At 50.8% G+C, this 20,979-nt stretch overlaps 2 protein-coding genes across 5 annotated transcripts in view; one reads left to right on the forward strand and one right to left on the reverse strand.

Moving 5' to 3' along the window:
* CLEC16A (C-type lectin domain containing 16A) overlaps positions 1 to 3,883 on the reverse strand; it is a 217,154-nt gene extending 213,271 nt beyond the window's left edge. For 3 of the 4 annotated variants that reach the window (XM_084881113.1, XM_084881115.1, XM_084881114.1), the window contains exon 1: positions 3,605 to 3,883. In XM_084881113.1, the coding sequence (XP_084737239.1) occupies positions 3,605 to 3,684 (80 nt within the window). In that variant the 5' untranslated portion in view covers positions 3,685 to 3,883. The remainder of the gene's footprint in view (positions 1 to 3,604) is intronic. The other variant, XM_084881112.1, reaches the window with a different exon arrangement.
* A 1,940-nt stretch (positions 3,884 to 5,823) lies between these two features.
* DEXI (Dexi homolog) lies at positions 5,824 to 19,445 on the forward strand. Its single transcript, XM_084880640.1, has 2 exons — positions 5,824 to 6,752; positions 18,777 to 19,445. Exon 1 carries the CDS (start codon positions 6,309 to 6,311, stop codon positions 6,594 to 6,596), a length of 288 nt encoding a protein of 95 aa, XP_084736766.1. The 5' UTR covers positions 5,824 to 6,308; the 3' UTR covers positions 6,597 to 6,752; positions 18,777 to 19,445.
* The last annotated feature ends 1,534 nt before the right edge of the window (positions 19,446 to 20,979 follow it).

Consider the following 20,979-nt stretch of genomic DNA (forward strand, 5'->3'; position numbering starts at 1 on the left):
AGGACTGTGCTGTCTCATTAGTCTAAGGCACATGTGTCAAACACAAGGCCCGCGGGCCAAATCCAGCCCGCCAGGCCTTGCAATGTGGCCCGCACCGCGCTGTCATCACTGCACTCTGCTGTCAGTTTATGACATTGTCAGTTTATGACTGTTCAGTAAACCATTCGGCCCGCGATTTAGGCTGGATTTTAGATTTTGGCCCCTTCTCTGATTGAGTTCGACACCCCTATGTAGACGCATAGTTCCCAGTACAATGTAGACGCATAGTTCCCAGTACAGGTGATGTTAGAGTAGCAATCACACGACTCCATCAGTAAAGGTTTTTCTTAGTGGTGGACATCTGTTAGTCAGTTTCGCCACTAGTCTGGGCAATAAATCACCCATAATGTGCAGCAAGCAAACTCTTACTATTTCAATCTGCCTCAACTAAATCACAACTTGACTGAATAGGCAAAAACCACAGGTACACAATTTTCCAAGAGTAAAACCCTGTATATTCCAAGAGTAAAATCCCTTTCCACTTTGAAAGCTGGGAATGTTATGAAGAATAGTGTACCGGTAGTTCAAAAAGGGTTTCCAGCCCTCTGGACTGTCCTCTCAATTCTTCTGTAAATCTCAAACTGTTCTTAAAAAGTCCATTAAAAGGGGGGAGAAGGAAGGTTCCAAGATGCTTTGTCTGCCCCCTCCACCCCCAAATGACCAATTCTAAATTAAGTATCTTAATCTCTCCTTTCCAGCCACACTGTGTCCTCTGTCCGGGTAAGAGTGTATTAGGAACTGTCACTTGTCACTGGGAGGGTGACCAATTCTTACCAGCTGCCCAGGACTTTCCCAGTGTTAGCTCTGAAAGTTCCATGTCCTGCGAAACCCTTCAGTCCCAGGCACACCTGGACGGCTGGTCACCCTGTGTCAGGTGAAACCCAAGCCTCCTTCTACCTCCAGACTTGTTTCCCACAACTACCGGCCCCACACTGATGCTCCACACACTCCAGGGCCCCCCTCCCGCATCCTGCTCCCCTGTACAGTGATTCCTACTTGTCCTTGAGGACTGCACTCTGGCGTTGCCTCCTCCAGAAAGCTCACAAGGTTTCCACAGAACCCCGGGCCTACAGTGGTCCTAGTGCTTGTCACTCTGTACAGTCACTGGCTCTATGGTGGTCTCTTTTTCCCTCAGGTTGTAAGCTGTTCCACATCCCAAACCCAAGTTGTCTACTATCAGAGCCAAACGAAGATCATCACAAGCACTGGGGCGGGTACGAGCTGTTGATGGCACTCTTACCCAAGTCACTCTAGGATCTTCTAAGCCCCACACCAGTAAGCAAATCACCAGGTTACTCCGGGAGGCTGTAATATGGATTAAGCTGATCTGCCTGATCCAGGGCAGGCAGCTCAGGTTTCCAAAAAAGCACCCAATGGCCATGCAACCTAAGCAATGTACCTGGGCAGTTCCAGGATACTTCAAAGGAACCCGAGAACCTTTACCATTCCCTGGCTGGCGGGAGAGTGAAGATGACCCACTGGCAGTGAGACTCAACCAAGTGGAAAGACTCCCCAATCTGACTTATTTAGGAAGTTTTATTCAAAAAGACAGTGGAATGCGTACAAGCACTAAAGTCAAATCCTGGCTTTGACACTTTTCAGCTGTTGTTATCCTGGGCGAGTGACTGAACCTTTTTGAACCTTGGTTTCCATTTCTGTAAAATAGACTAAAGGAAATAACACACAGGAAGGCCTTAGCAAGTACCTGACACAGAAAACACATTTAATAAATGTTACGGCGATATATAAGGCCTAGAGTCAGGCAGTGAGGTGACAGCCTGCAGGTAACTGGGTGCTGGCAGGAGGCCCAACCATTCTGCTCTTCTCAGCCACATCCACCCACACTCTACATTCCTGAAATCCTTCAGCCTCTCCCTTTCCCCTGCAGCTGCCCTCCCACTTAAGATTCCTGCTTCCCTACATACCCCACTTCTTGTCCTGGGCCTCTCGGCTCCCCATGTTTTCTCTTACCACCATTCCTCACCACAAAATAAGCCTTCCTGCTCCCCCCTCCCCACCCCTCTGAGACCCACAAACATTGACTAAATGCATGCTCCATGCTAGAAAGGACATAGCTGAGAATCACTGTACCCTGACCCCTGGCCAAATGAGAAGCCCCCATCGAATGTCCCTCCCCACCAATCCCTTCCCGTCTTTTCCTACTGTTTCCCCCTCCTCCCTCCATCCTTGTTCCTTCCCATCAGTAATCTTGGGAAGTTCCTCTGGAAACCAGCCTGCTTCTTACCTCTAAAGTTTGCCTACTCCAACTCCCCCCAATATTTTCCTCCCTGAAGTTATTCCCTCCTCAAAGGTCTCTGTTTTCCATCATCACCAGCCCCGCCCCCCAAAAAATTCTAGGTTCTTGTCTGCATGCTCTCCCCAGTTCATTTTCTCCCCCCTCCCCCCCACCCCCCCCCCCCCACCCTCCGCATTTAATAAGCATCCATTGAGCTCCTACTGTGTGTCAGGCACAGCACTAGATTCTGGGATACAATTGTGAGCAAAACAAGCAGGCTCTGTTGGCCCAGAAGTGCCAGTTTAGTAGCAGGCAAAAAGGTAGTAAAAACAACAGGATAACTGCAGCTAGTGGAGGTGCATTGAATGAAATCAAGATAAAGACGGACAGGAATTGGGGTGGGGGAAGCCCTTAAAGTAGTGTGGTCTGGGAAGGCCTGGTCTGGCTAATAAACACAGCTACCACTGCTGGCCACCTACTGTGTGACACACACTGGGTCAATCTCTTTCCATGCATGACATTACTAAATCCTTGCACAATGTTCACAATACTCATTTGCAGATGCGGAACCCGAGGCTCAAAGAGGTGAAGTAATTTGGCCAAGGTCACACTGCCATTAAGTGGTGAAATCGGGATTTGAAAGCAGGTCTGCCTGCTGCACTCCAGCTTCCCAGGATCCCGTTTGCAACTTGTCCTCCCCTAGAGCTCTAGTTCTGATAATCCCTCTTTAGACTCTGCCTAGAAAATAGTCTGCTTTTAATTAATTACTGCCCTTGAATGAGCACCTGTATGTGCTCCCAGCTTTCCATGCATTCTTTTACCCAATCCTCAAGACAATCTTGGGAAGCAGGTGCTGTCACAAGTATCCGTTTTACAACTAAGGAAACGAAGGCCGAACTCCACATACTTAGATTGCAACCCAGATCTGTCCGACACCGGGATCCAGACCTCTGACCTCGGTCCAGCCTAAGAAGTACCGCCCCGGGAAGCTAGGTGCGCAAGATCTGCTCCGACAAGAACAAAGTCGGTGTCCGTGAACTTGAAATCGCATCCCCTGACTTTAAAAAGATGGGGATACTGAGGCTCCGAGAAGCTAAGTGACTTGCCCAAGGTCACACAGCAAGGAGAGACGGGGTCAGGGTTCGAACCAAGGGGCCCCGATTCCAGAGCTCTCGCTCTTAGCCACCATACAGCCTTTCCCGAGCACCTCTCCTCCACCCTCCATCGACCTCAGCTCTGGCACCTCCCAGCGACCGGAGCCCGGGGCTCCGCGCTCCCATCCCCGTTTCCACCCCCCAGGCCTCCCACCTCCGCCCCCAACATACTCACTTGAGGTGGTCCAAGGAGTGGATGTTGCGGGAAGACTTGCCATGGCCCCCGCCCACCCAGCTCCGCGAGCGGCCAAACATGTCGGCTGCCCCGGCCCGTCGCTCGCCTCACGGTCTCATGCCCCAGCGGCCCAGCGGCTGGGAGCCCGCGGCGGCAGCACAAACCGCGGAGGTGGTGAAGAGACCGCCAACCACCTTCCTCCCCGGCCCACAGCCCGGCACTGACATTCAGCCGGAACCGGCCGTTCGACCGTCGCGTTTTACGGCCGCCATCACGACGAATGCTGGGAAATGCAGTTCACCCGCGAGGCCGCAACAGACAGGACTCTGCGAACCAACTACAAGGCCCGGCATGCACCACGCAACTACGGGCCTGTGGCCTGGGAGAAGAGGCGGAGCGAGAGGAGGAGAAGGCGCGTCCCCGTCCCGGTGGGCGGGAATAGGAAACTTATGCGCAGAACCTTAGAAGGAAGTTGGGGGAGCCGAGTGATTATTAAGTAATGGCAGTATTAACAATTATTAGCTTTATGATAAGAATAAGCGTAGCTATTGCTATACCACGTGCCTATGCGCTTACATATAATTATTCTAACAACCCCATGAGGTGGTTCTATTATTATTTCCATTTACTGTCAAGGAAATTGAATCACAGTGAGCTTGACTTGCCCAAGGTCATGCAGCTAGGAAGTGATAGAATTAGGATTCAAACCCAGGCACCCTTATTTTTATCCCCCAGTAAAAAACAAACTAAACTGCATCAAATCGGTAATGTCTCGTTTGTCCTCACAGCCTTTTTCTTTTGCTACTACAATTTATATTTAGACCTTTAAGCAACAATGTACCAAAACTGAACATCCTGTACTTTTTGAGAGGATTTCTCTGGTCTTCACCCAAAATCCATGCCATTTCCCAAACTAACATGTTTTTGAAAATAGAGACATCAACTTCCTATATGAGCCAAAAAGATGTCTCTATAAAAAGTGAGAAGCTCCAAGGAGATAAAATGGCCCTGTTCACCATTTATTCACTTATTTCTATACCTCACACCTACCAATGCCTATTGTGTACAATCTACTTTGTTCAGACAGAATTGGACCGGGAGCTAATGTTCTTCCCAATGCCCAGCACAAAGCTTGGTGCTAATTGGTGTTCAGCAAATATTGACAGAGTGAATGAATAAATGAAAGTTTGTTTCACCTTCTGCAGTTGGAGAAATGGAGACTAGTGAAGGATTAATGGTTTTGCTGTGTAATTCATCTAAAGGAGATTTACATCTAAAGAAACAGTCATGGGGGGGGGGGAAGGGTGGGAGGGGGCAGGTTCTGGCCTCTAGACACAGGCAGTCTAATCAGCTTCCAGGGCCCCACCATTTCTCTGGGTCTTGGTTTCCTCATCTGTAAAAAAAGTGTAACTTACTAAACTGCCCTGTCTAATAAGCAATGCAGGTAAAGCACCCAGCTCAGTGGCCTGAGATTTAGTAGTTCCTGGAACTGCTTTGGAAGGCCCTGTGGGCAAAATCAGCCTCCTGAACGATGTACAAGGGTTCCCCATGAGAAGGGGGTTCAGTTTTTGTGTACTTCTTGGATTGCTTCTTATTTCTTTGTACTTTGTAAGCCAAGTTTTAAAACAATAATGCAACCCTACTGACTAAAGGTCCGACCTGCCTGGACATCTCTTTACTCAGGTGTCCCTGAACACGACGATGCAGAACTCTCCACAGTAAGCAGACCTTCCTGCAGCCAGAATTTGGAAACCAAGGGGACATTGGTTGCTTATCACCACCATTAAAAAACAAACAAACAAACAAACAAACAAAACTGGCCCTTTGAGAAAGTTCAAGATTTTCACTATTTAAAAGTCCACCACCCCTCCCCTACCCCGCCTCCTTTTTCATCTGGTAAACTGAGTCCCAGAAAGGCGTGGCGTCATATTCAAGTCCAGCAGGGTGCAGAGAGAGCTCGCGGTTTCCTTCAGCTTTCGTCGCCTCTAAGTTTGAATTGTGTCGGGTTTCTTTCCAGTCCCCCTACTCCGAGAGGCGTTTAAAGAAGCGAATTGGATTTGAGGTCCAGGCGGAGTCCAGAACCAGGAAAGCAACTCAGAGGCCAGCGCCGCCCCCAGGCACTGGGCTGACAAGTACCCGCCCCCAGACAGCTTGGGCCAATGAGCGCGTTCGGGGGGCGGCCGGCCAATGAGCGCGGACAGGGGGCGGCCGGCCAATGAGCACGGGTTCTCTCAGGAGGCGGAGCTCGGAACGCGACCAGCAGGGCGACGCGGCGGCTGCAGCCATGGGCGCCGAGCCGGAGGAGGCACAAATGGGGCTCGAGGAACTGCCGGGCCGACCTGGAGAGGCTGCCTCCGGGACTGGCCCTCGACGCTGAGCCGCGGTGGGCTCCCGGCCGGCTTTGAGAGGGTCCGTGATTGCGAGGAGGGCTCATCGGAGGAGCCAGATAGCCAACGGGCACTCGGAGGGGGGACCCGCCTGGCCGCGGAGCGAATCGAGAGGGCTGTGTGGGCACCTCTGGGGGTCCGGGGATCCCTCCACGCACGTTTCGGAGGCACGTTTCACCGCCGGAAACCAGCACCGCCTCGGTCGAGCCGCCGGGTGTCCCTGGATGGCTGAGCTGCTCCCTCGCCGGCCGCCCGGGCGCCACAGCGGCTGAGCTCGCCGGGATCTCCGGGCCGCTGCCGCCCTCGCCGTCCCCTGCATGCCCAGTGCCCGGGTCGCGGCCCACCTGGACGTGCTGGGCCCCCTGAGCCCCTACGTGCCCCCGCCGCTGCTGCCCTCTATGTTCTACGTGGGCCTCTTCTTCGTCAACGTGCTGATCCTGTACTACGCCTTCCTCATGGAGTACATCGTCCTCAACGTGGGCCTCGTCTTCCTGCCGGAGGACATGGACCAGGCGCTCGTGGACCTCGGCGTGCTCTCCGACCCGGGCTTGGGCCTCTACGATGCCGACTCGGAGCTCGACGTCTTCGATGGTTACTTGGAGTAGGCCTCGCTCCCCCCCGCTTACCTCCCCCCCTCAACCCGCAACCTTCCGCCGGGACCAGCCGCCCACAACATGCTGCCGCTGCTGCTGGTTGAGGGCACCGTTTGGCCGGGGATGGGACCTCCAGGACGAGGTCCTCTCCGGCCTCCTCCGAGGCTTGTAAGTGCCCTCTGTGCGGGATGAGGACGGATCGGGGACCTGGGGAGGAAGGGGGAGGCCTCCCCAAGCCGGACACACACCCCTCCCCCAGGCTCCTGATTCATTCCTCCATCCACCTTCTCCTCCAGGTCTTTTGGGATGCCAGGAATGGCTGGACTCCTTAGGCCCTTGGTTGGGGGTTGGAAGATTTCCCCTAAGGAAGGTGACAGCTGTTGAAGAGGGAAGGGAGGCAGGGCCTAAGAAGTGTTTGGGTTAGCCATGCTGCCAATTGCCACAGCTTATGGGGAAAAAAACCTTTGCACCCAAATCCATTGGAGGCAGAGCTGTCAGCTCCTCCCCCTATCCTCAGTCTAGCTTGAAGATGACCTTGATTTTTTTTTTTTTTTGGCGGGGGGGGGGGGGGGGGGGGTGAGTGGGGGGGTGTAGGAATTCTCACTAGTCCTGGAAGGATAAAGAGCTGGAGTGTCCCAAAAGGTAGGAAGCCAGGCACTGGTCACCTTTGTCTTGTGGCCTCTTGGAGCCTGAGAGCAAGGACTTCTGGCTGGGGTTTTAAGAGGAGAAACCTCCTCTGCAAAGAACCTTGTATTTTTGGCCTTGGGTTTGCTGCTGACTTGGAGTCAGGTTTCAGGGTGAAACTGCAAGGGCTGCCAGTTTCACAAGCTGCCTTCATGGGGGGGGCGGGGGGGGGAGAGACTGGGGACAGGGACAGGATGGGGAAGGAGTGGGGACTTTGCCTGTGTGTTTGCAAGATCTCGGGGGGCTCTTGGGCATGCAGAAGAAACCACAGGATCATTGCACTAAGGTGTTCAAGTCCTGCCTCGGGGCCGCAACCAGGTATCTGTGTCCAGCCCCACATGCTTGCTGGTGGGAGAGAAATGAAAATCCAGAAAGGAGAAAATCTTGGCCAAACTAACACATCAAGGAAGAGAGGCAGATAAATAAAAAGAAAAGACACAAACAAAACCACACACACACAAAAGGAAGATAGGCAGCTGGACTAGGTGGGAGAGACAGGCAGACTGTTGGGTCTGCTGAGGGTTCACAGGGCACGTAGGGACTCCTTGGCTGGAGCCCCTCAGCTGGCCAGTGCTGAGTGTCACTAGGCACAGGTTATGAGTGGCAAAGGAAGAGGGATACTGAGACATTGGGCAAGGGCTTTTGGAAAACACACTAATGCCACTCACTCCAAGCTGGCTGGATTAACATCTCTGCTCTGTGGTCTTCCTAAGACAAGATACCTTAGTCAGGTGACTTAGGGTGGGGCAGAATCTACTGCCTATAATTCTACTTCCCTAGGGAGGGAAGGCAGGAGTTCCCTGAGGGGCTAAGAGTGAGATTTTTTTTGAAGAAAGCTTTTTTTGAGCTACTCTCTGTCACTACCCAGTCTACCTGCCTTCCTTCCATCCATCCATCCTTCCTTCCTTCCTTCTTTCCTTCCATCCATCCGTTCTTTTATTGAACAAACTGAGTATCTACTGTGCCTGGTGAACACGATGAACAAGACAGACTTAGCCCCAGCCCTCGTGTCGCTTGGTAAGAAGGACAAGCAGGTTCCCAAACAAGATAATCAGATTTTTTGAGCGCTATGAAGGCAGGTAAGGACATGAGCAGCCGCATTGTGTTCACAGCTGTTTCCTCAGCACTTAGAATAGCACCTAGCATTTAGTAGGTGCTCAATAAATGTCTATCGAGTCAGTGGCACAGAATAGAGATGGGCTGCTTCAGATGGAGGTGTCATAGAAGGCCCTCTGAGCTCTAAATTGATAGGAGGCAGACATGAAGACCTGGAGAAGAGCCATCCGGGCAGAGAAACTGCCAGTGCCAAGGCTGTTGGGCGGAGAGAGTTGGTTGTTCCAACAACTAAAAGGAGGCTGTTGTGGCAGGAGAGCAGCCTCAGGAGAGGTCAGTGGGGTGGGCAGGAGAGCAGCCTCAGGAGAGGTCAGAGCCAGACTGTGTGGGACTTGCAAGCCACAGCCATGAGCAATGGGAAGCTACCAGTAGGGATGACACAATTCCACTTCACATTCTGCAAAGGTGGCTTAGGCCAGTGGTCAGCAAACTCATTAGTCAACAGAGCCAAATGTCAACAGTACAATGATTGAAATTTCTTTTGAGAGCCAAATTTTTTAAACTTAAACTTCTAATGCCACTTCAAAATACACTCGCCCAGGCCGTGTTATTTTGTGGAAGAGCCACACTCAAGGGGCCAAAGAGCCGCATGTGGCTCACGAGCCACAATTTGCCAACCATGTCTTTAGGCTCTTGTGAGCAAAATGAATTATAGGGGCAAGTGTGGAAACAGGATAGCCAGTTAGAAGCTGTTCAGTTGCTTGGGCCAGAAGTGACCAAGGCTGGGATGAGGCAAGGTTAGTAAAGATGGAGAAACACAAATAGACCAACAACACCTTTGAAAGGTAGAACTATAGAACCCATTCAAAGCCTATACTGAGTATTGATCATCTATACTGGTTCCACACCCTTTGTGTATTCACTGATGGAGTCATTCAGCAAATGTTAACCCTGCCTGCTCTTCTGCGAGGCTCCAGGATCCCAAGATGCATCCCTGCCTCCAAGCCAAGTGCTTGACTTTCAGACTGTAATTTGGAGAACACTGTCTTATTTTATCTCTTCAGCACATCAACAGAAACATTTCCCCTTGCAAATGAAAACATTGGCATACTCTAAACCAAAAACCAAAGCCCAAATGCTTTGACATACTTTTTAGCTAACACTGTTTGAGCAAAAACACAGGAAGTGTGTCTTAAGGACACCCTTGCAAAGCTTTCAAAGTGACAGCTGGACCCGGGAAATAGGGAGGCCAGCGGCAGTGGGAAATACCCATGCCTGGAGGAATGGTGGAAGTCATACACATTATTCCTCCTTCTCCACTCCCAAATCCAAACCAAGGTAGCCTTGGCCCCAAGGACTGGGGAAGCCCAGACCTGGGTGGGTGAGGGGTGGCTAGAAGCAGGAAAAGCCTTTGGGGAAGATAAAGATGATCTGATGGCACCCCATCTCCAGGCTCCTTTCCGTAAGCAGAGGAACACCAGTGGTCAAGTCTTACTCTTCTCACTCATTCTCACTGGACTCATTCTCATGAAACAATGACTAAGGGTGAGGGGCATACCAAGCAGATGGGGGAAAGGGTGGATCTCCAGATGAAAAGATTCACCCACTTTTGCTCCCTCTTTCTTCTCTTTGTGAGTACCTGCATAATTCAGGTCCTCAAACATTTGTGGAGAGCTTATTAAGGAGGCGGCTGTATTATGTCAAACACCCCAGATTCAGATGCCCTGGGCTCAAATCCCAACCCTCTTTGTGACTGGGCATGCTACATACCTCCTTGCATGTCAGGTTCCTCTTCTGCAAAGCAGAGATAATGAAAATTGACTTCCTTGTGAAGATTAAATGAGATATATGTTAAGCTCTTAAATCTTCCTTTGATATATTAAAAGTAAACACTATCATATAATGAAGAGTGTGTATACTCAGGCCCTTGAATAGATAAACCTGCACATATACCCACTGGTAATACAGATTCCCTGATGAGCAATGGCGGACTGGCTGGCTGAGCGATGGACAGGTCCAGGATTAGACTACAGGGATAGACTTCTTACTCCGCCTTCTAGGTCTGGGACGCTCAGGAGTCCTTGCCCATTGTGCTGTGCCCTCCAATGGCCACCAGATCTGGAGCCCGGAGAGCCACAGCTCTGTGGTTTTCCTGGAATGTTCATCATTGCCCAGGAGCAGGGGGAATAGGGAGTCAGTCCCAGGAGAAAGGGCCACTGCGGCTGGCCTGGGAGCTGAGGAGAGTCCTAGCGTCCTAGCAGTTCTGGTGTGGAGGCAGCTCACTGGACTGATTTGTCTTGATTCTTGATGAAAGCACACAGTGCTGCAGCCCTCTCGGCACACGGGAAAGGCTGAGGGAAAGGAGCCTCTCTGCACTGGGAATAAATAGACTTGAGAATGCAGCTGCCAGTCACGTGCCTGGCGGAACTCAGATTTGGAGCTGAGGGTAATCAGACCCAGCGGTCAGCTTAATACAGGGTTTCTCAGCTTCAGTGTCCCGACTGGGTGCTGCAACTACTCTTTCCTGATCTACCTGCCCTGCTTCCTCATGCCAATCTGTGGCCTGTGCCATCAGCAAAAGACACAGGCAGCTGGCATACCACTGCTCTGCTCAGAAACCCAAACCTTTTGGGGGGCATGGGCATGATAGTGTCATGTCCTGGGAGATCCCCCAGGCAGCTGGAGGAGCTCCAGGCAGGGGTCTGGTCTGACAGGAAACTAGGTGGGAAGTTGTGACTGTTACCCAGACAAGAGAGGCGATGATGATGAGGGGAGGCACGTGTATCCGTAGGCCTGCTGACTCTCCAGCTCTGTCCTGACACCATGCTTATCTGGAAGGGTGCTGTTCATAGGATGCTTGGTTTTGTTTTATTTTTTATAATCCTCACCCAAAGATATTTTTCCATTGATTTTTAGAGAGTGTGGAAGGGAGAGGGAGAGACAAACACCGATGTGAGAGAGACACATCGATTGGTTGCCTCCCGCATGCCCCTGACTGACCAGGGCCAGAGGCCTGTAACCAAGGTGCATACCCTTGACCAGCATTGAACCTGGGACTCCTTAGTCCACAGGCTGATGTTCTGTCTGCTGAGCCAAACCGGCTAAAGCAGGATACATTGGTTTTGGCTGAACCTTTGGACCTAGAAAACTCCCAGTATCTTTTTCAAGACAGCTGAGATGCCAGAGGTCCTGCTCCCTTGACTCTGTGTTACACAAACTAGATTTCGTCCAAAGAACACTCTCACAGGCCTTGTGTCTGCTCTGTTGAACTAAGAAATTTAAGGGCTCCTCTTGACCACTCATTTTCCTAGTTAATCTGCTGACTCCCCCACCCCACCAGGGGAGGTTAGTTTGCTTTTGGGGAAACAAGATCACAATAAAAGAAATAGGCATCATTATCCCCATCACAGAAATAAAGAAACAGAGGTCCAAAAAGGAAATAAGGGCTAGGGGAACAAAGCTGAGTAAGAGCTGAGCCTCTCTACCCAGTGCTATGGGGGTGAGGGGTGCAGGGCCTCCAGGGAGGGCTCTGACTTCTGACCCTTATCCTTATAGCACTTCTCTGGACTCTGCCAGACCTGCCTATGTACTCATTCCTTTTTGAGTTTTTTCTTTTAAATAAAACTTTTTAGATTTACAATTATATAAAAGTCATAGGAAGAGTACAAAGAATTTCCATATCCTCCACCCAAATTCACCAATTGTACCCATTAACGTTTTGCAACATTTGCTCATGCACTCACTAGGTGAGTGTACCTGTATATGCGTATAATTATTTTTCTGAAAATAGATTGCAAATGTTATCTTTCTTTGCTACTAAATATTTCAGTGTGAATTTCCTGAGAATAAGGACACTTACTTATAGAACCACAGTACAATGGTCAACATCAGCTAATTTAACATTGATACAATCCTAGGACCAATCTAATTTATGCCTTTATTCAAATTTCATCAATTGACCCAATAGTGTCCTTTCACAATAAAAAGATTGGGAGTGGGGGCAGTTGAGGCCCAGGATCCAATCCCAGATCAGCCCTTTGCATTAATTGTGTCTCTTGTGCCTTCTTCAGTCTGGGACATCTCCTCAGGCTCTCTCTCATGACATTGACAGCTGAGAAAAATACCAGTCTGGTATTTTGTAGAATGTCTTATTTTGGGTCCAATGCTTTTCTTGAGATTAGATTCAGATGATGAATTGTTGGCAGGATTACAACAGAGAAGTGAGAGTGTGTTTTTCTGATTGCAGAATATGAGAAGACATGTAACACTGGTGAGGGGAACCTTGGTCACTTGGCCAAGGTGGTGTCTGCCAGTTCTTTCCACTGTAAAGTTACTATTTCTCCCTTTATAATTTGTAGTTTGTGATTAAGTCTATTAGTTTTAGTGCTTCGTTTTTAAAAAGTATTTTCATAAGAATTTTTAAAGAAGAAAGTTTATATCACTGCAAAGAGAAAACCAGCATCTCTTGGCATGGATAAAAACAGGAAGTGCCAAAGTCATTAACTTCTGGCCAGATAGTAAGGCCAGCTAAAGGTGCATGATCTCTGGCCTGCTCTTTGTTAAAAAGGCAGGTTAGCAACAGTCAGGTGATAAGATACTCCAACTCCAGAGTGGAACTTTCTCCTCAGAGTAATCAAGGGCCGATCTAGAACCAAAGTGAACCGCTTGCTCACCTCATGTGCCCATGTTACTTAAGGCCATCTCCATGTGCCCCCTAAAATTGTGGCTTAGAGACTTTGCAGTTGGATTAAGGTTAAAATCCCAGCTCCACCAACACCTTGGACAAGTGATTCACCTCCTCGGGCCTCAGTTTCCTTCCCTGTGAACTGGAGATGATGATAGCATCTGCTGCAGGGCTTGTGCACAGAAGGAAGGACTCATAGTCAGTTCTTAATAAATGATGCTGTCAGTGTTGATGGTGTGGCACACCCAGAGGGGACTTGGCCCAGGAAGCTTTCCCCTTTTCTTGGCTCTATTACTCTTGGGGGCCAGTTACCAAGGAGGGTACGTCAGTGTGGGCAACCTTTGAAGCAGCCCAAGGCTGATAACTGATACCCTTCAAGCCTTCATCTTGGAGTGGCCAGGAGCTAATTCCAGTCCCTTACCTCCAGAAGGACTAGGAATCCCGGAATTCCTTCCTGGCATGGACTTGGTGTTGGGGTGGTAAAAATAACCACCCCTCCCACATCCATAGCTTCCCCAGAGCATCACTCGTGAAGCAGGCAGGGCAGGGCTCATTAACTCATTCTGCAGGAAGGACACTGGGGCTTAGGAAGGTTCAGTGACTCGCCCTAGATGCCAAGCCATCAGGTGGCTAAGGTGGGCCTCCCAGCCACACTTCCGGTGCTTCCCCAGTGAGGTCGCCTGTCAGGCGTCCCTGGAGGCAGGAAGTACACTGAAGCAGAGTGCCATCGCCTCTCAGCGCTCTGCCACCTCTATGGCACCTACTACTTCTCCCTTGGGACCAGAGAAGCCAGGCCCAGGCTTGCCTTTGCAGGCCAGGGGTATCTAGCTAGAATTCATAGTTTCATTTCCATTATGTTTACTTTTAGCATCGCCTCATGTTTATGACAAATGATACCAATTTTTATTCATGATAATGGCATAAAGGTTCCTTTTAAACTTCTGTAGTTAAGAAAAGAGGTGTGCTGTGCTAACTGGTTTGGCTCAGCGGATAGAGCATCAGCCCGGCTTCGATTCCTGCCAAGGGCACGTACCTTGGTTGCAGGTTCCCCAGCCCTGGTCAGGGTCCGTGCAGGAGGCAACCAATGTGTCTCTTTCACATCAATGTTTCTCTCTGTCTTTCCTTCTCCCTCCCACTCTTTCTAAAAATCAATGGAAAAATATCCTCGGGTGAGGATTAACAAAAGAAAAGAGGTATGTTGATTGAAAATACTAAATAAAAAGCAGTCCTGGTGGTTCTTGGGTGTGGCAGGACTCCTGAAGGTGTTGGGCAGATACCGCCCTACAGAAGGCCTCACGGAATCTTGGACACTGGCCAAATGGAAACACGTTGTGGACAAAGAATCTTCACAGGCCCCACGGCTGGTGAGCATCAATAGCTAACATATGAGCCAGAGTCCACATTTGAAAAGCTGACTTCCATCAGAGACATGAGCAGGCAGCCAGGCAGCTTCTCCTTTCCCGTCCCCTTCTGGCCACACACTTCCCAATTAGACAAGGCGGAGGCCCTCCTGCTGCACAGCTCATCCCAGAGACCGCAGCGGAGACACTGGGAAAATCACACTTGGATGACCTCTTTGTGACACCATCACTTTGATTGGTTGTTTGATACATGGACAAAGAGTAATGAGTAGCTCTAGCAGGTTTGGCTCAGTGCATAGAGTGTTGGCCTGCAGATTAAAAAGTCCCGAGTTCGATTCCGGTCAAGGGCACATGCCTAGGTTGTGGGCTTGATCCCCAGTAGGGAATATGCAGGAGGCAGCCAATCAGTGATTCTCTTTCATCATGGATGTTTCTATCTCTCTCTGAAATCAATAAAAAATTAAAAAAAAAAAAAAAAACGAGTAATGGGTTTCCAACAGGCAAGGTCTTTGGAGGAGGAGAAGAGCTGCTTTCAGAAGGCCCCAGTGTTGAGGAGGCCCCTCCTGGTGGTTTCTAGCTGGGAACAGGTGGAGACAAGGAGAGGAACCAGCACGTATCCAGCCTCCCGTGTGCTGGGTAGGGTAGGCATCCCACCCACCCGATTTCATGTGATCCTCACCACAAACAGCCCAAAGAGATAGGCACTGTTGTCTTCTTTCAGGTGAGGAAATAGGCTTAGAGAAATTTCCCTGAGGCCACACAGCTAAAAAGGGAAACCAGAATTACCCGGTGGGGAGAATTACAAAAAAGAATCCCCTTTCAGTATGTCCAGAGATCTTCCACCAGCACCCTTAAGACACACAGACCATTTACTTACTTACTAAGCCCTATCCTCAAGCTGGGATATTAGTGCTTAAAATGGATTAAGTGCCCAACTATCATTCTAATGAAAAGCGAGTCAGCCATTCACTCCCTCTGTCCTCCTCGGGAGTGGCCTCGAATGAGGTTACAGTTACAGAAAGAAAGAAAAACAGCCAATGGCTAATGAATTGTCTCATATTCTAATGATGTTAGCCATTGCTTGGATTCTCTAAGCTGCAGCCTGGGATGGTTTTCAGCTGCAGTTTGGGTTTTTTAAATCCTCAATTGAGGATATTTTTTCCATTGGTTTTCAGAGAGAGAGGGAGGGATGGAGGGGAAGAGAGACATGGATTAGTTGCTTTTGCATGCACCCTGATGGTGGAGAGAGGGCAGGGAGCAAACCTGAAACTCAGGTACATGTCCTTGACCAGACCCTTCAGTGTGTGGGCTGACACTCTGACCACTGAGCAACACTGGCCAGGGCTCAGCTAGGGCTTCTGATGCCTTGGAGGAAAGAGATGGACCAAAGATGCTGAGAGGAATTAAGACTTTGAGGTCATACCAAGGAGGTTCAAATCCTGGCTCTGCTGTATGGCCTTGCACAATTTCCTTAGCCTCTCTGAGCCCCATCTGAAATTCAGGAATGATGGACCTCCTAAGGCTATTTTGAGGAATAAGTTAAGACACGAGTCAAAGCAGATAGTACAAGGTGAGTATAAAGCGCTTGATCAAGGTCAGCTGTTCTCATTCTGGGTTTTGCCCTAAGACCGACTTGCGAGTCAGAGGAGCAGGGGATTGGTCTTTAAGAGCTACAGTGGTGGACCAGATGAGAGGTCCCAGGACATCTTCCAGCCGTGGATACAGAGGAGGCCTGGGATGATGTCTCTGTGCTTGACTTGCTGTGTGACTTAGGGCAGGTCACCACCCTCTCTGGGCCCCTTCATTCTCTGTGGACTGAGCGGAACTAACTTGGATCAGTATCTCCCAAACCTCACATGACACCTTCAACACTTCGTCCCGTTGCCTGAACTGTTATTTATGTAGTTGTTTTCTTTAAACTGGCTCCCTACATTTTTAAAGTGAAGTTAATGTGCTGGGTAAAGAGGAACTTGATATTACTATCAGAAATGGAAAATTGGCATCACTTGCCATAAATAGAAAGTGACCCTATAGATAAACACCATGGAAACGGAAGAGCTAGTGAGTTCCTGCCCAGCCAGCTCCTGCGAGGCCCTATATTAGCACAGGAGAGAGGTGCTCCAGCCTGCCTGACAGGCTCTGGGACTTGACAGCTTGTTGTTGTCACAAGGACCGGGAAAGGACTGAGTCTGTTCCATTGGGTTCTGTGTTCTCTTAACACCCCATCCCAAGTCTGAAATGGGCTCAAGCATGATCCCCTGCCTTGGAGGTGGCCGCAGTGAGCCCAGTAAGGGAATCTGAAGGAAGAGTCCTGCTCTAGGTTCATGGGCACCAGGTTCTCAGGAGCACCCCCATAGGAACCCAGAGGTTACTTGGAGGAGGGAGGTCACAGGAGGTGGACTCCTGGCAGGTGGTGCGGGCAGGGGGGCCCTGCTAACACCTCTCTACAGGGCCAAGAGCTCTGATGCTGATGCTCTGGCTGGGGCCCTGGTTCCCCTTCCTACCGGTCAGGTCTAGTGGGGAGGTGGGCTGGGGCCCGAGGACTCAAAGACTTACCATTGTCATCAGTGAAAGCAGGGAAGGTCTCCGAGCCATGGAAGGATGTGTCCCCAGCCGGCCTCTAGGGGGTGAATCTGGCAGAGAACACAAGAAACTTGAACAGGTTGGCCCCTGCTACCCTCTCCAGCCTTTGTCTCCCCATGGGCCTGCCTTCTACCCCTTCCCCACCCCAGGCCAAACTACAGGGGTTCCAAGACCTGCTGTGCTCTGTCACCCGCCCTCCACCTGGCATGCCTTTTGTGCACAGCCTTTCCAGTGCATCCCCCGTGCAGCCTTCTGTTGTCGAGTATATGACCTTGGGCTGAAATCGTTCACTATATTGTGTCTAAGGCAGGAGCTGCACTCCTCATGGGGTCCCTGGCACCCAGCTCAGGACCTGGCACACGGGTGGTACAGGTTTGGTAGTCTTTGCGGTCTGTGGGACAAAGCCCTGGAGAGGTGGGCATCCTTACACCCTCTCTGTGTCTCTACCTGTGAAGTGGAATCGTCAGATATCTAACTCGCGGGGTTGTTAGGAGGGTGGAGTGAAGTCACCTGTGTAAGGCTCCATCGCAGGTGTGCTCTCCTGTGAGCAGATAGGGATGAAGGTTCAAGTGCAAGTCGTCTGTTCGGGAGGTGATCCTAGTACTTGCTGGCGGCCTCCACCTGCAGGGGATGCTTGGTTCTCAGTGGAAGCAGTTCTGCCCCCTTGGGTGGTCTTTGGAAATGGAGCGAGGGCGCATTGTTGTTGTTACTGTACCTGGGGATGCTGCTGGCAGCGGCCAGAGATGCTACTGACATCCTGCGATGCCCAGAACCGCCCTCCAACATTGGAGAATCATCTGCCCCAAATGTCAACAGTGCCCTGAATAACAAGACATGTTGGTATTTAACCAAGTTTTTATATGATGCTGGATGATGTTTGCAGAAGGAACAGTCTGAACTGGCAGAGATGAGCCTCGGAACTGGGGTGGAGGATGGGCATGGGAGTATGACACTGCAGACACACTGGCGCCAGCCCGACAGAGAGAAGGGCAAGGGAAGTGGGGACCTTCGAGGGGCCTGGCAGTGGGGGTGATTCTGTGTCCTGGGGGAAAGAGCCGAGTGGGGCTGCTGAGAGCCTTGGCCCTGGCCAGCCTTCCTGTAGGCTGGGAAGCATTTCTGGGCAAAGTGGGAGGTGCCGCCAAGCCCTGCCCACTACCCAGAGCTTGCTCAGCCGCCCCGGAGCTCAGGTCAGCTGGCAGACTCTTGGGCTGCCCTCTCTCAGGGACCAGGATTCCCTCCCTCCTTCCCAGTAACGGACAGTCTTCCTCCCCCACGTAAAATTGCACTGGTTCTTCAGCCCAGGGTCCTTAGAAATCAGGCAAATTCATTAAAAGTTTTATTTTTTATTTTTTTATTTTTATTTTTTTAATATATTTTATTGATTTTGTACAGAGAGGAAGGGAGAGAGATAGCGAGTTAGAAACATCGACGAGAGAGAGTCATCGATCAGCTGCCTCTTGCACACCCCCTACTGGAGATGTGCCTGCAACCAAGGTACATGCCCTTGACCGGAATTGAACCCTGGACCCTTCAGTCCCCAAGCCGATGCTCTATCCATTGAGCCAAACCGGTTTTGGCTCATTAAAAGTTTTAAATAAGTTACCGGAAAACACTCCCAGCCCAGTTCCCTCCCTGCTTCCACAAGCCTGGCGTGCCAGGGCTGACCTCTGGGGCTTCTGGTGGTTCCCTGAGAGGGAGGAATAGAAGGCAGACTTCCCAGGCCCGCCAGGAGCCCCCTGAGGCCTGGTGGATGGGTCCAGAGCCCCATCGAACGGGTGGCAGTTGGTGCTTCCATGTTGGTAATGCCCTTTTTTTCTCTCTTGTTAGGCCTGCTCCCTTCAAAAGTTCTGTGCCAACAGAGAGGTTCCCGTCCAGACCCAGAACCGTGGGATGGAGAGGTGGAGACTGAGTGCCGAGGCCGGGAAGGCATCTGCCCCCTCCCCAAAGGGAGAAGGCGGGCATGTTCGGAGACCTCTCCCGCCTGCAGCGCTGCACACACGGCCTTGCCTTGGCTTCCGGCCTTCCGCATCGCGATGGATGTTTACAGGAACCCAGCCAGAGTATGCCTCCCTGCTCTTTATCCCCGACTGCACCTGCTGCCCACACTTAACTTTCAAGAGGACACTTCAAACCGCGGACACACACACACAGAAACGACAGGCAACTCTGGCTGATGCCCGTGGAGCCCTGAGCCCGACTGGGTTTGGCCCAGGCTGATCTCAGCGGCAGCGACTGTTTCAGGGAATGACTCCGAAAGAGAAGAGACAGGGACAGTGTCGGGGCTGAGGGCATGGCTTTTTGACTTATTCATTTGAAGTTGCTTCTTCATCAAGTTGCCAAAACTGATCCATCGCACCTGGTGGGGCCATGTTGCTCCTCTGGCCAGAATTATTTTTAGAAAATGTGAGTGGTTTGAATACTGGACTTCGATAAACCTGTAAAAGCAATACTTAGGAGGCTGACTTCTTTCAATTAAAAAAATGTATGCAACTTCAATCCTTGCAGACCTGCCTTTCGTTTGTTTTTTCTTTGAGATTTGGGAAAGGAATTCATAAGCAGAAAACCTCATATTTGACAAAGGGCAAGAGAGTTCGGGCCTCCCAAGTTGGAGATCCAGCCAGGTGTGGCATCTGCCCAAACGGGGCTGGCGTGGGAGGCCCAGACCAGCCCCCTCCCCGCTTCCACAGCCTGGCATACCAGGGCTGACCTTTGGGGTGTGGTGGCACAGGCCTGGTGGCCAAGCTGGAAATTGGGCCCAAATCCCCAAGCATCAGAGGTGTGGTATTCGCTGGGCACACAGAGAAGAAAAGGGAGAGAGAAACGAGTGAAATGGTGCCCACTTGCCTCCAGATTCCTGAAAACAAGTAACATCATTCTCTCCAGTTGGCAGAGCACCTGCTGCTTTTCAAAGCACCTTCACCTGTGCACCCCATTAAACCAGCTACAGTTGATAGCTCCCTCTTACAGGGGAGCAGACTGAGGTGTGGGGGCAAAGGGTCCGGCAGGACTGGGGGCAGGCCCAGCCTTGCCGTGTGCCTGCCTCCAGAGTCCCCCAGTCCCCTCAGCCCCACAGCCACTCGGGACTGGCCCGAAGCCAGCAGAAAGGACAGCTGCAGCACCACTTATCTTCATGTGATTCTAAGAAAGGCATGCTAAGGAACGTGCACAGAAGACTTGGGAAGGCCCAAGGTGAGCGTGAGAAAGGAGACATCGGGAGAGGCCTGGAGGGAAATGAGGGTTTTAAAGATGCAAGCATTTGAAGCCTGACCATTGTGGCTCAGTGGTTGAGCATCGACCTATGAGCCAGACGGTCACAGTTCGATTCCCAGTCAGGGCACACAATGATTCTCATTCATGTTTCCATCTCTCCCTTTCCCTTCCTCTCTAAAACCGATAAATATATATATATTTTTTAAATGCATGCACTTGAAATCCACTAAACATGAGGTTGTGCCATCAACATATAGCGTGAGTTCAGACAGCATGTGCCCAGATTCCTGTGAGCACCACCTCCCTCCGACAGGTGGGGCTCAAGGAGCACTCCAGTACACTGTGCCCGTGGCCACCGAGAGACCCTCCAGAGAAGTCAGAAGGCAGTCTTGCATCTTGACTGCCCCCTTTGCAAGGGTGTGGCCTTAGGCAAGTATGTCTCCTGTGAAAGTCCCACTTGCTAAGCTGGTTTTGCATTAACAAAGGTGTCCCTCTGGGCTGAGATAGCTCCACGCCAGGACTCACTGCCTGGCAAGCAGACTGGGTTGCAACCTCTATTTATCCCTATGTCCAACTATACCTGGCAGCCCTGCCCAGAGACTTTTACAATTTTACTAAAATGCAAGACTTACCAGAGCATCTTATTCACCACTGTGTACTCGGTACATATTGGTAGAATGAATAAAGCAAAGTTGTGGCAAGGCTTATTGGTTCATGCCACAAACGTTTATCTAGCACTTACTATGTGCTGGCACTTTGCTGGGGGGAGAGGGCACAGCAATGAACAAAGCAGACAAATTGCCTGTCCTCCTGGAGCTCA

The sequence above is a fragment of the Pipistrellus hanaki genome (genome assembly GCF_964339955.1).
Source record: "Pipistrellus hanaki genome assembly, chromosome: 4".
NCBI lineage: Eukaryota > Metazoa > Chordata > Mammalia > Chiroptera > Vespertilionidae > Pipistrellus > Pipistrellus hanaki.

What these genes read in the sequence shown, in the direction of transcription:
- DEXI (XM_084880640.1), top strand. Translation starts at nt 6,309, where the DNA reads ATGCCCAGTGCCCGGGTCGCGGCCCACCTGGACGTGCTGGGCCCCCTG.